At 44.7% G+C, this 13,422-nt stretch overlaps 1 protein-coding gene across 4 annotated transcripts; it reads left to right on the top strand.

Moving 5' to 3' along the window:
- Window positions 1-1,104: 1,104 nt before the first annotated feature.
- Window positions 1,105-12,550, top strand: tph2 (tryptophan hydroxylase 2 (tryptophan 5-monooxygenase)). Of its 4 annotated transcripts, XR_006006893.1 has the most exons (12): window positions 1,105-1,401; window positions 3,673-3,807; window positions 3,950-4,133; window positions 4,913-5,013; window positions 5,579-5,646; window positions 6,145-6,341; window positions 6,897-7,032; window positions 7,911-8,037; window positions 10,049-10,144; window positions 10,503-10,636; window positions 11,391-11,458; window positions 11,656-11,795. XR_006006893.1 is itself a non-coding variant. In XM_041938441.1 (11 exons), exons 1-11 carry the CDS (start codon window positions 1,243-1,245, stop codon window positions 11,404-11,406), a joined length of 1,353 nt encoding a protein of 450 aa, XP_041794375.1. In that variant the 5' UTR covers window positions 1,105-1,242; the 3' UTR covers window positions 11,407-11,798. The 4 variants fall into 4 exon arrangements, 3 of the variants coding, with proteins under 3 accessions (XP_041794375.1, XP_041794373.1, XP_041794374.1); XM_041938441.1 differs by having other exon boundaries at window positions 11,391-11,798; XM_041938439.1 differs by lacking the exon at window positions 11,391-11,458 and having other exon boundaries at window positions 1,106-1,401; window positions 11,656-12,550.
- Window positions 12,551-13,422: the final 872 nt, after the last annotated feature.

Consider the following 13,422-nt stretch of genomic DNA (forward strand, 5'->3'; position numbering starts at 1 on the left):
GTACACGTGGGTGGTGTTGCAGGTGATGCTGTCCTCTCATTAACACCTTCACCTGCACACAGACCTGCCTGTTGGCTCGGATCTCACCTGCGTATCCTGTTCCTGCTTTACAGTCCGGTTCCAGTTCACAGCTCGCAGGTAAACTTGTTGTCGGAGCGACTGGACGGTGTCTCTCACATCTTCATACGTTCAGAGTCCAAGAAATGGACTCGGATCGCAAATTTAAATATGAGAAGAAACTTGAAAGTTCCCATCACTGCCTGATCAAGTCGTAAAAATATCATCAATGAATCTGGGAAAAAAAGTTTTAATTGATTTTAGTTATTGTGATTGTAAATAAAGTCATGCAAGTCCTCCCAGAGTTTCAGGTTATTGCTGTCATGTAAATCTCAATCTCACCTTTCTCCCTCTGCATATAAACCTCGGCAAGTTCTGTCAGCCTCTTTCCTTTGTTCTCATCCATAGGAAGTGGTGTGATCTGTCCTGGATAAAGAACACATGGTGATATATTCATTTTAATTCGACTAATCGTGTCCGTCCAAGAAACAGGAAGCTCAGCCTCGTCGTTCCAGGTGTGCCGTCGCAGCTTTTAAGAGAGGGTTCGTATTCGTATTCATACAGTCCACATACATTCTGATGATTGATTGATTTCATCCAATCCTGTCAAAGGCTTTTCAGCATGTGACTTATTGATGATGACAATAAGAGGAGACATGAGAGGAGACATGTGTCCAGCAGTTTGGTTTATGACCAAACACCTGCAGAGCTGATGACATTAGCATGACTGCTGATGACATTAGCTGGACTTGGTGTTTGCTGCTAATTAGCTAATATTAGCACACGACATGCTAAACTTGGCAAACATCACACCTGCATGCAGTGTTGCTGTAAGCATGTTGGCACTCTGGCGTTAGCATTTAGCTCAAAGCATTTTATCGTGATATTTGTGTTTATTTTTCTACAAACGTTGTTTTGTGCAGGTGATGATTAAAATCCAGACTCTTAAAGGTAAAACCTGCAGTGGAGAGGCAGCAGAGGTGTGTTCAGTGGAGGGAGGAGCATCAACAGCTGCTCTCTCTCTCTCTCTCTCTGGATTACACAAACACCCCCTCCAGTATTTATCCAGAGGCGGGTCGGCGTGGCGCCAGCTTCGGGCCAACAGAGGCTCCCTGAGTGTTAGTGTGAGCGGCAGCAGAGCACAGCAGGCTGGAGCCCTGGTACTCCTACACCCACTGGTTCCCCATGGCCTCGTCCCATGTGAAGAAGGACGGCCCGGAGCCAGTGCCCAGGATGCAGCCGGCCATGATGATGTTCTCCAGCAAGTACTGGGCCCGGAGGGGGCTGTCGCTGGACTCGGCCATGTTTGACCACCAGCAGCAACGCCACACCGGAGGGCAGATGGTGAGAACAAACACTCATCTTCATGCTCCTCCTCCTCTCTGACCGCAGCATGTGATCAGCTAATTAAACAAGAAAATAATCACTGTTCAGTAGAGATAATAATGAAGCTCATAAAGAAGACGACGACACAGCCTGATGGACTCTTGTCTTGCTAAATTTGAAGTTACAGTTTTTTTCCCCACTTGGCTGATCATCTTGATGAGATCCTGCAAACGATGAATGAAAGTGTCAGTTTGCCTCTGGGTGAAGCTTTGCAGGTGAGGTTTGCCTTGCAGCTGTCGGTCAGGGAACAAAATCCCTCATGTTTGTTGGACGCGTGTCTCAGAAAACTTAAGATAAATGATGAAAGTAAAAGTTGCTGTTAACTTCAGGCCATCGCGTTAAATTTGATCTTATTTGTTCATTTGTCAGAATGACAGTTTTATCAGGAGATGCAAAGACAACATGCAGATAATAAAATTCCAGACTGTGCTGCAACAAATGCTGAGAATAACTGAATATTAATAAATACAGATGCAGCTGTACGGTCTACTGCTGTAACTGAGTGTTCAGTGTTTGATGACGTGGTCAGAACGTGAATTCTGTTTGCTGCTGAGGTCGGAGTTAAAGGTGCTGTTGAACAGGACAGCTGTTCCTGTTATTTTGTCCTCCCTGTTTGAATACATGATGCATCACTGACGGTGACTGCAGTGTTGAAAGACAGAAGTCAATTCACGGGAACACTGAAGGCTTCGCCACAGTCGACTTCACGTCACCGCTGTTGTGTTGGGTCGTCTTAAGCCGGACAGGTGTGTCTCAGAGTGGACGCCGCCCCAGAGAGCAGTACAAATACATGAATCAGAGATACATGTTTGACATTTGAAGCAAAAGCTGAAGTAAAAAGCGGCAGAGATGGACGTTCAGCTGCTTTTCTAAACCATGTTGACTCGTATCAAACAGTCTGCAGACCACAAACACTCAGCTGAGGCAGTTCTGGTCTGCCGATGTGTGGCGGGGTGAGGGGGGGTGAGGTGAGAGAGGTCACCAAGTAGTATGAGGGGGAGAACCGACAACGCCACCTGGGGAATTGCACCCCAGGAAATACCTCAAGAATATTAATGTTTGGAACATTAATAAAGCTCACAGATTCGTTGTGAAACAGGACAGAGACGGATTGTTTTAAATAAATGAATTATTTATTGAAGATCTATATAAACAGGCAGAGTGGAACTGCAAAGGAAGTCAAAATAAAACTAAATCAACACTGGAAGGGATCATAAACCTTTCTTTATTACAATATTCTCTAAAAAAGGCCTTAATACAATCTAAAAACCAGAGATAACCAGACATAACCTAAAGAGAAGAGTGCGCAGAGGCCATCAGTGGGGAGGCAGACTACGATGCAGGGGTGCCTAAAGGTGCCACCACTGCTCACCTCAGTGAAACACAGCAAACCTCACAGCGATCTTAAGAACAATCGTGTCCCGGTGCCTTTACTTACATGCAATGTGTAGGAACCTCACCTGGGGGGGCCTAGCCTCTGACTGACAAGAAAAATACTAATAACAAAATTAACAAATACAGCAACCCAGATGTTTTAATATACTCAAATAAATAACTCAATAGGATGTAAAAGCAAATCGGAAAGAGAACAAAACTGAGCACAAAATCAAAAAGCAAAACAGGAAACCAAAAGCGGCAGTAAAGAGGAAATTCAACACCGTCGACATGAAGCGACAGCAGCTGCGACGGCAGCCGGACTGATTTACGAGCTTATCAACACATCAGCTCCATGTTTGTCTTGGATGCGACGGAGGGGGAAGAACAGAAAAGCCTCGGCTCAGTTTCACACAGTTGAATTTGTTCATTCACACTTTTTTATTATTCATTGAAAGCAGTCAATCAATCCAACAATCAACGAATCCTAATAACAAGTATCATGTGTCTTTATCCAAAACCTGTTATTTATAAAGTATAAATTAACTATATCACTTTTATATATATATATATATATATATATATATATATATGTGAGTTACAAACAAACAATCAAAATATAGATAGAGGAATAAAATCACCAGTAAACAGATAAAACATCATGATGTATAAAAGACCTCTGCAGATTTAAAGATGATTTCATTTAATGAATATTCTATTATTTATTATGAAAGATCACCTGAGCTTCTAATGATCTCTATCTAATCTAATTCTTTTGTTTTTGTTGTTGTCGTTGTTCTGACAGTTCTTGGAGTTGATGTCGTTGTTGTTGTTGACGCTTTTGTTGTCTTCTAGTCAAGGCGTCCGTCCTTCTGTCCCATCAATGAGACGCCGGACAAAGAGAGCGCTGAGGATTGTGGGAAGACGGCGGTGGTGTTTTCTCTGAAGAACGAGGTGGGCTGTCTGGTCAAAGCTCTCAGACTCTTTCAGGTGAGACGCTACGTCCTGTTTCCTGTTTCCTGTTTCACATTCGTGGATTATTTATCGAGTCACATCTTCTCTTCACCTTGCATCTCCCCTCTGCTCGGCCCTGCGCCCCCCCCCACCCTCTATGACCTCCCCCCTCCTGCAGGAGAAGCGAGTGAACTTGAAGCACATCGAGTCTCGAGCGTCGCGGCGAGCCGCTAACGAGGTGGAGATCTATGCAGACTGCAGCTGCAGCAAGAAGGAGTTTAACGAGCTGCTGCAGCACCTCAAAGATCACGTCAACATCGTCTCGTTCAACACACCTGCACACGTCTGGTCCGCCGAGGCCGGTACGAACACCTGTGCTGCTGTATGAAGGCTGTGTTTGAAACATTACGTACTGATTGGCCAAACTTTAGCATGTAGCATGCAAACAAAAGCAAAAATGTCCAGTCCGCATCAGACCAGTCCGTCTCACCGACTGTGTCCCTCAATGCAAAGCATTGCAGGGGTCACAACAACCAGGTTTTTTACAATTTTCAGTCACCTGACACTGCAGCGTCACAGCAGGAAAGCTTCAATCTTCATCCGCTGTTATTCTGTCAGTACGTTAAATGTTCACAATGTGACCAAACCAGCATGAAGATTAACAGCAAGAAAAACACCATCAGTCAACCAGTTTGAGTGAAGAAGTATAACAAGGAGATGCAGGTGAATCCAGTTCATCCACCTGTCAGACAGGTGTTACTCGTCTCTCAGGTTTCTCAGATTCATCTTTGGAAAATCTGCATTTATAATTTCTCCTTTTTTAGATTGTAAGGTGAAGCTGCACAGGCGTGGTGGTTTGACTTTGTCTACTCCTGCGGCTCAGCCTGGTCAAGCAGACTGCAAAATAAATCCGTTTAACAGCTTCACTGCTTTGAAAGACGGTCGGCGGCTTCGGTTCATACTGCACGCTGCCATCGTCGGTCGTATGTAGCGGCTGGTTCCAAATACAGCCCATGTTTTATTGGCTCATTCACAGGAAGACAACGTAACCGCTGTAACCAGTTGTTTTTTTTAATCTCTTTGTTGTTTCTAACATGAAGTTGCACAAACGACAGTGTTTTTCTTTCTGGTTTCTGATCAGATGGAGACGACGTGCCGTGGTTCCCGATGAAGATCTCCGAGTTAGATCAGTGTTCTCACCGCGTGTTGATGTACGGGTCAGAGCTGGACGCAGACCATCCTGTAAGTCTCCTGCATGTTCAAAGCAAGTCTCAGCTTTAAAGTTGACTTTTTGTCCACCAGAGGGCAGAAGAGTTCTACAGCCAGCTGACAGACGACAACATATTATCATCTCATGAAGTCAAGACTTTACATTGAATTTTATGTTGAGTCATGAGTTGAAGTTTAGTCAGCAGCTCAAATATATTTTCTGAAAGTTTTATTAAAATTCCTTTGCAAAGCTTTATAAACTCAACAAACCAAAAGTTCGGAGCTTTGTCTCTTTTCTTTCTTTAATTGATGCTGAAGTGCATTTTTCTTTCCAGGAAACTTACAGTTTGAGGACACGAAAGATCTGTAGAATGAGGTGTTGAATGACACATCTGTTTGGTCACCGCCGCTTAACGAGGCACCACACTGTCTGTCAGTGAGCTTTGAACTGTCGTTCATCAACAGTCTTCCTCTCCTTCTGTCTCTTCATCACCATCAAGTGAAAATGTGAAGCACTTCCTGTGTGTCAGTGAAGAACTTTTTAAGATCCTGTAAATCACTGTTTTCTTTCTTGTGGCCTCTCCTTCCTTCCTGTCAGGGCTTTAAAGATGATGTTTATCGTCAGAGGAGGAAATACTTTGTGGAAGTGGCCATGAATTATAAATTGTAAGTATCGTTAAATCTGTTTGTGAACGTTCACCTCGGACGGACAAAAACTGAGAACACATTTGATCAAACAAATGTTAATACATGCTGCCACTGGGTGGCGTCATCAGAGAGCACAATGCTTGTTTCCATAGTTATGCAGATGACACACAACTGCACATCTGTGCTGAACCAAATGATCCTGCATGAAGTGAAATGAGGACAAAACTGAAATCCTACGAGTGGGCCCTGAAACAAAAGACAAATTATGTTTAAAAATCTGGGGAAATTAACTATACTTACATACTTTTACTTCAGTAACGGGTCTAAATACTTTCTCCATCACTGCTGACATGTCTTGACATCAGCGTTCTGTTCATCTACAATCTAAACTGTGTTGTGAGCTCCTCCTCTGTCTGTGTCCGTTGGTTACTGGTCCGTCTCATACGAGCAGGATATGAACTCTCTCTCTCTAAAACAAAACAAAGCTGTATTTCTTATGTGAATGTCTCCTCCCAGTGGACAGCCCATCCCTCGTATTGAGTACAGCCCGGAGGAAATCAAGACGTGGGGGGTCGTCTTCAGAGAACTGACCAAGCTGTACCCGACTCACGCCTGCAGAGAATACCTGAAGAACCTGCCGCTGCTCAGCAAACACTGCGGCTACAGAGAGGACAACATCCCCCAGCTGGAGGACGTCTCCCTGTTTCTCAGAGGTTCCACACGCCACAGTTTCTGATGACTTCCTGTGACCTCATCACAGACTGACATGTGACCTCATCACAGACTAATGTGTGACCTCATCACAGATTGACATGTGACCTCACTGACAGACTGTCACATGACCTCACTGACAGACTGTCACATGACCTCACTGACAGACTGTCACGTGACCTCAGTGCTCACTCCTCCCTTCCATCGAATCGAGATGATGATGTGAAGCGTTAACGTACAGAGGGTGGAGCTGGGCTGTAGGTGGAGTCAGAGGATGAAGTGTTTTACCCTTCGTTTCATCATAGCTCCACCCATAAGTTGACTGATTGGTTCCTGAGTTGACGTATGAAACTCTGTCATTGGTCCACTGCAGTTCAAGGTGGAAATGCTCAGACATGCTGTTTATTTCACTCCTGATATGACCACTAGCAAATAAAAACACCATATCAACATGTTAGCAAGGCTAAAAACTTGATGTTCATTGGCGGAGGTCTTTAAAGGATATAAACAGTCATAAATAATATTTCGTATTTGATGAGTCGATTTGTGTGTTTCAGAGAGGTCTGGTTTCACAGTGCGGCCAGTCGCAGGTTACCTGTCTCCCAGAGACTTCCTGGCTGGTTTGGCCTACAGAGTGTTCAATTGCACCCAGTATGTTCGTCACAGCACTGACCCACTCTACACACCTGAGCCGTGAGTACACCTGCACCTGAGATCCGCTCCACCTGTAATCCATTACACCTGTGATCCACCACACCTGTGGTCCACCACACCTGTTATTCACTACACCTGTGATCCACCACACCTGTTATTCACTACACCTGTGAGCCACCCCATCTGTGATCCACTCCACCTGTAATCCATTACACCTGTGATCCACCACACCTGTGATCCACCATACCTGTTATTCACTACACCTGTGAGCCACCACACCTGTGATCCACTCCACCTGTAATCCATTACACCTGTGGCCCACAACACCTGTGATCCACCACACCTGTTATTTACTACACCTGAGAGCCACCACACCTGTGATCCACCACACCCGTTATTCACTACACTTGTGATTCACTACACCTGTGATCCACCACACCTGTTTTTCACTACACCTGTGAGACACAACACCTGTTTTTCACTACACCTGTGATCCACCACACCTGTGATCCACCACACCTGTGATCCACCTTATACACACATCACAGGGCTGTTTCTGAGAGCAGATCTCCAGTTAATCCGGACTGAGGAAGTCGATCAATCAATTCAATCAAGTTAATTTGTTCTCTCTTCAGTTTAAATGCAGAAACATTTGAAAGTGTTCAAACAGCATTTTCATCACATGGAGGCTGTGAGGTCACCAGAATCCCACTGAAGTGGATCCAGATACACGACCAGGAAATCCAGATCGCTCACGAGTGATTTAAAGCACAGTGATGAAACAGACTGACCCTGGTTCAGTTTGTCTGAGCAGAGTTTGTCTCCCTGTTTGTGACTTGAGATGAATGAGATGTCGGTGCGATTTAAAGGCCTGAACTCGTGATAACGGGCTTGTTTCTGCTCATGTTTGCTTTCAGTGACACGTGTCATGAGCTGCTGGGTCATGTGCCTCTGCTGGCCGATCCAAAGTTCGCTCAGTTCTCTCAGGAGATCGGTTTGGCTTCTCTGGGAGCGTCTGATGAGGACGTTCAGAAACTTGCCACAGTGAGTGACGACATTTATCACCTGCTTCAGTTTGTTTCGCTCTCGTTCGATGGAGGAAAATATATCATTTGATAACATGAGTCATCTCAGTTACAGCGCCCCCTAGAGGCCGCAGCAATCATCACACAATCATACACAGTTATTACTAGAAACATGTCAAATCTGTATGGAGTCCTATCAGTCTCAGTGTTAATGAAGCACACAGAAGGAGTCACAGATTCCTGGATTCATAGATAAATGACTCTCTGTATGAATGTTTTTCAAAACACAGAAATATTTATGGCTGTATATAAATGTAAAACAAATCCATGTACAAAAACAGAAGGTTCACATGTATTTCTGATATAAAATATTTCATGTTTTAAATAAATGTAGAGAAATCCACAAATAAATGTGTTTACTTGCAGTTTACATCTAAAACAAGGTTATTGGGTTAGTTTTTGGTTCACTAATATTATTTTGGAAAGCATAATCTGTCTCGGTCAATAGTCTAAACAGTTTAATCCGAATATTAGTAAATGTTAACAAGTCTCTGTCTCCATTTCTGACATCAAACCTACCAACTGAAATGAACACAAGGCATCAATTAAAAACGTAAAATAAGATAATAAAAAAGTATTTATTGAGTTTTGGCTTTGGTGATTAGATTGATTGATTAATTCATTAAGTGATGGTCCACATGAAGACAGGAGAGAGAGGGAGGTGGAGATGGAAGTGGGGGTGGTTGTGCTGTGGCTATGGAGGTCAGGGTGCTGGAAGTGGTGGTGATGGTGATGGAGGAAATGAAGTGATGGAGGTAGTGGTGATGTAGGTAGAGGTGGTGGTGTTAGTGGAGGCGGTGATGGAGGAAATGAAGTGATGGAGGTAGTGGTGATGTAGGTAGAGGTGGTGGTGTTAGTGGAGGCGGTGATGGAGATAGCAGTGTTGTGGGCAGAGGTAGTGATGGAGGTGCAGATGGTAGGGGTAGTGGTGATGGAGGTTGGGTGGTGATGTTAGTGTTAGTAATGTAGGTGTAGGCAAGGATGGAGGTGGAGGTGGTGATGGAGGTGTTGCTGATGTAGCTGGAGGTGATGATTGAGGTAGTGGTGTTGTAGGTGAAGGTGGTGAAGGAGGTGTTGGTGATGGAGGTGGAGGTGGTGATGGAGGAGTTGTGATGGAGGTGGAGGCAGTGATGGATGTGTTGCTGATGGAGGTGTTGTGATGGAGGTGGAGGCAGTGATGGATGAGTTGCTGATGGAGATGTTGATGATGGAGGTGTTGTGATGGAGGTGGAGGCAGTGATGGAGGAGTTGCTGATGGAGATGTTGATGATGGAGGTGTTGTGATGGAGGTGTTGGTGATGGAAGTGGAGGCAGTGATGGAGGTTTTGGTGATGGAGGTGTTGTGATGGAGTTGTTGGTGATGGAAGTGGAGGCACTGATGGAGATGTTGGTGATGGAGGTGTTGTGATGGTGGTGTTGGTGATAGAAGTGGAGGCAGTGATGGAGGTGTTGATGAAGGAGGAGTTGATGATGGAGGTGTTGGTGATGGAAGTGGAGGCAGTGGTGGAGGTGTTGGTGATGGAGGTGGAGGCGGTGGAGTTGTTGGTGATGGAGTTGTTGGTGATGGAGGTGGAGGCGGTGGAGTTGTTGGTGATGGAGTTGTTGGTGATGGAGGTGTTGGTGGTGGAGTTGTTGGTAATGGAGGTGGAGGCAGTGATGGAGGTGTTGCCGATGGAGGTGTTGGTAGTCTTTCACCAAACCTCATTGGACTAAACTCCATTTAAAGCTCTAAAGTCGTCTGAAGTAAAGATGAAACTGTGCAGAACTTTGATGATTTCAGTCCAGACTTCCATCATGAAAATGTTCAATTTTCATCCAGATTTTTGCTGATTGATCATTTTTACTTTGTTGTTGCAGATTTTTGCATGTTTTTCGTAAATAAAGTCCAGTTAACCCCGTCTGTTAAACTACGTGTATAGGAGAATGATATATTGTGCTGAACAGTCGACTCTGGTCTCTGTTTTGAACAGTGTTATTTCTTCACCATCGAGTTTGGACTCTGCAAACAGGATGGTCAGCTGAGAGCTTACGGAGCCGGTTTATTGTCCTCTATTGGAGAGCTGAGGGTAACACACACACACACACACACACACACACACACACACACACACGCACACACACACAATGGTTCTATTCACTGCCGGTCGATTAACCTGCCAGTTCATTTCTTATTAAGTGATCAATTGTTTTCTCTATACAATAACAAAAAACTGGAACCTGTGAAGGTTTTGCATGAATAATAATAAATCATAAACTTTATTTAAATAGCCAACATTACAAAATACTGTAATACAGAAAAAACAAAATGAAATTCAGGGAAAATGAAAGTTTGGAGTAACAGAAGCAGTGACGTCACAGATGTTATTGATTCTGATTCGATCTTATAATAGTTGTGGAATTCGACTCGTATGTCTGTGTTCCCAGCACGCCCTGTCTGACCAGGCCTGCGTGAAGATGTTTGACCCAAAGACCACCTGCAACCAGGAGTGCCTCATCACCACCTTCCAGGAGGTTTACTTTGTGTCCGAGAGCTTCGAGGAGGCCAAAGAGAAGATGAGGTGACGCACAAACACGCAGACTCAGCAACACAATCGAGTCGCACAAAGACAGAAATGCTCTTTAAAGCAGCGAGCATCAAGCCCCCCGCCTGACTCCTCAGCTGCCCCCCCAGCACCCCAGAGTCCACTCAGGTCCGGACTCACTGACGGTGACTGACAGAACAGAGAGACACAGAAAGAAACGAGGAAGGAAAAATGAAATAAATCACACTTATTCAGGTACATTTAGAAATTCTGATGATGCTTCCCAAGTTATGAACGCTACGAGATCCTGTCAGTCCTCATAAAGAGACCAACTGAAATCTGACGTTTATTCATTCTGGTGTTATTATTTTTCAAAAACAAGTTTAGAAAAAATGATCTTTGTCTGTAAAATCAGACCTGCAGACAGCAGATCACCCTCACCTCCTGTTCACAAAACCTCCCAGGAAAAGTGACACAATGCCATCCTCTGTGTGTGTGTGTGTGTGAGAGAGAGAGTGCGTGTGTGTGTTTGTGTGTGTGACGCTGTGTGTGTGTGAGACTCAGTATATGTGTGTGAGACTCAGTATATGTGTGTGTGTATGTGTGTATGTGTGACTGTGTGTGTGTGTGACTCTGTATATGTGTGTGTGTTTGTGTGTGTGTGAGAGAGAGAGAGAGTGCGTGTGTGTGTTTGTGTGTGTGACGCTGTGTGTGTGTGAGACTCAGTATGTGTGTGTGTACTATCAGAGGGGTGTGGCACACCTCCATCTTGTCTCACCTCCACCCTCAGATGCCTCCTAACATGAGCTGCAGCTGCATGTGACGGACTGTGAGGCCTCTCAGGTGACTGCACCTGTTGTGAGTCGACACACACTTCCTGACTGTGCTCACCTGCACACACGTCCTGCTTTATGAGTGATTCTTCCTCACTGGTTTTAAAAAGGGTTGAGCTGGGTTTAGTCTCTAAGCAGAACCTTAGGTCATGTGACTCTGCTGCAGAGTCACATGACCTCCTGCGTGCGTCCCGCCGTGCTGACGTCTCCTCTCTCTCGCAGGGAGTTTGCTAAGACGATAAAGAGGCCGTTCTCGGTGTACTACAACCCGTACACCCAGAGCATCGACCTGCTCAAAGACACCCGCAGCATCGAGAACGTGGTGCAGGACCTGCGCAGCGACCTCACCACCGTGTGTGACGCCCTGGGCAAGATGAACACCTACATGGGCATCTGAGGCCGACACCTGCTTCACCCCTGCGCCCTGATTGGTTTAACGCATCAGCGACACATCCCACCTGTGTTCATTTCTCTGAGCTACCTGTAACGCAAATAAGAGGAACGAGGGCACTTAAAACTAAGATTTACTGCATATGATGTGAAGGTAACACTGTCCGCTCTTATAAAGAGGACCTCAGCTGCTCCTCGAGGCTTCATTACTGGCTAATATACTAACGCTTCATAGATCAGCCCCTCAGCTGCTGGACTCGGTCTTTTCTTTCAGGTAATGACGCACCTTTAAATGCTGGGATCTATCAATAAATGCTTTATTTAGAGATGATTTATCAGAGTGGCACAGAAAGGGATTTACTTTTTCTCTCTTGAGTTCGTGCTTTTGTTTTTGTCTGTTTTAAAAAAGAATTCGAGTAAATCAGACGTCCGTAATAAAATACTCTAAATGTCTCATTAACCTGACGCTGTGATGAAGATGGCGAGTGATCTTCATCTCGCGTCAGTGCTCGTGTGTCTCCTCATCAAACCCATACGAGTGATTTTTCACCAGAAGCTGTCAAAGCCTGATTCTAACCTGTGGTGTGTGCATCCATCGATCCATCGACTGATTGATGTCAGTTGGATATTTGAAGCTACTTTCTCGTGCTTTGTGTCCATTTCTTGTAAAATCAGCCTGATGAAGCTTGTGGTGAGACACAGGTGCACTTATGAATAAATGAGTTGATGAAGAAGACGTCTGTGTGTGACTTCTTGGTCTGTTTTAATGTTCACTTTGTGTTCAGGCTGTTTAACAGACGTGTTGATTCGACTGGAGGATCGTTTTGCAGGGAGTGGTTTGTGCTGCTGGCGGTGATGTCGGCTGGTTTCTGAGGACGTGAACTCACTCGACCTTGTTGTGACATATGACATTGAAGCTGAACCTGAATCCTCTTTTATTGGTTTTATTACCAAACAGGATGCCATTTAACGAGCTGTCTGTCTGATCGTGCTGTAGCTAAATTAAGGGAAATGATTTTAACGTGATGTCTCAATACAACAGAGGACTCCTGTGCTAAATATAGTCCCTCCATACTTGAGCATCTTGTTGATTGTGCTTCAGGCTCACACTCGACTCTATTACCCCCTAAAACAGTGGAGAATAAAGCAGCGGTTAGCTCCAAGGAATTAGAGCAAACAACATAAAACTAAGAATTTTCTTCAACTGGTGCTGATTTGTCTTCAAGCACAGGAACCTTAGAAACAGCTGTTAAACCTGATATATATTTAGACTGGTTTTCTCCCATAGACCTCCAGACCTTCATCAGCCTTTCTCTTAGACCTCATCCCAGCTAGGCTGCTTAAAGAGGTGTTTATTTCCTGTCTTGCTGATCAGGATGCAGCTCTGTAATCTCCAGGATGTTATGGAAGTGTAAATTACACTCTGACATAACTTCATGTTCCCCTCAGGATGAAAAAAACTTTTATTGGTAGAACAAAAAAATCACCGTTGCAGGGAAAAACTCACTCGGGAATAAACTTAAAGCGTCCAGGAGAAAACTCACTGGAGAAAATCACAGGTGGTCAATGGGAACGTGGAGAGAGGCGGGCGATCACTCA

The sequence above is a fragment of the Chelmon rostratus genome, chromosome 6 (assembly GCF_017976325.1).
Source record: "Chelmon rostratus isolate fCheRos1 chromosome 6, fCheRos1.pri, whole genome shotgun sequence".
NCBI lineage: Eukaryota > Metazoa > Chordata > Actinopteri > Chaetodontiformes > Chaetodontidae > Chelmon > Chelmon rostratus.

Coding starts and splice junctions, on each gene's coding strand:
- tph2 (XM_041938439.1), top strand. CDS start 1,243: ATGGCCTCGTCCCATGTGAAGAAGGACGGCCCGGAGCCAGTGCCCAGG. Junction 4,134..4,912: donor CGTCTGGTCCGCCGAGGCCG/GTACGAACACCT, acceptor GTTTCTGATCAG/ATGGAGACGACGTGCCGTGG. Junction 5,014..5,578: donor AGCTGGACGCAGACCATCCT/GTAAGTCTCCTG, acceptor CCTTCCTGTCAG/GGCTTTAAAGATGATGTTTA.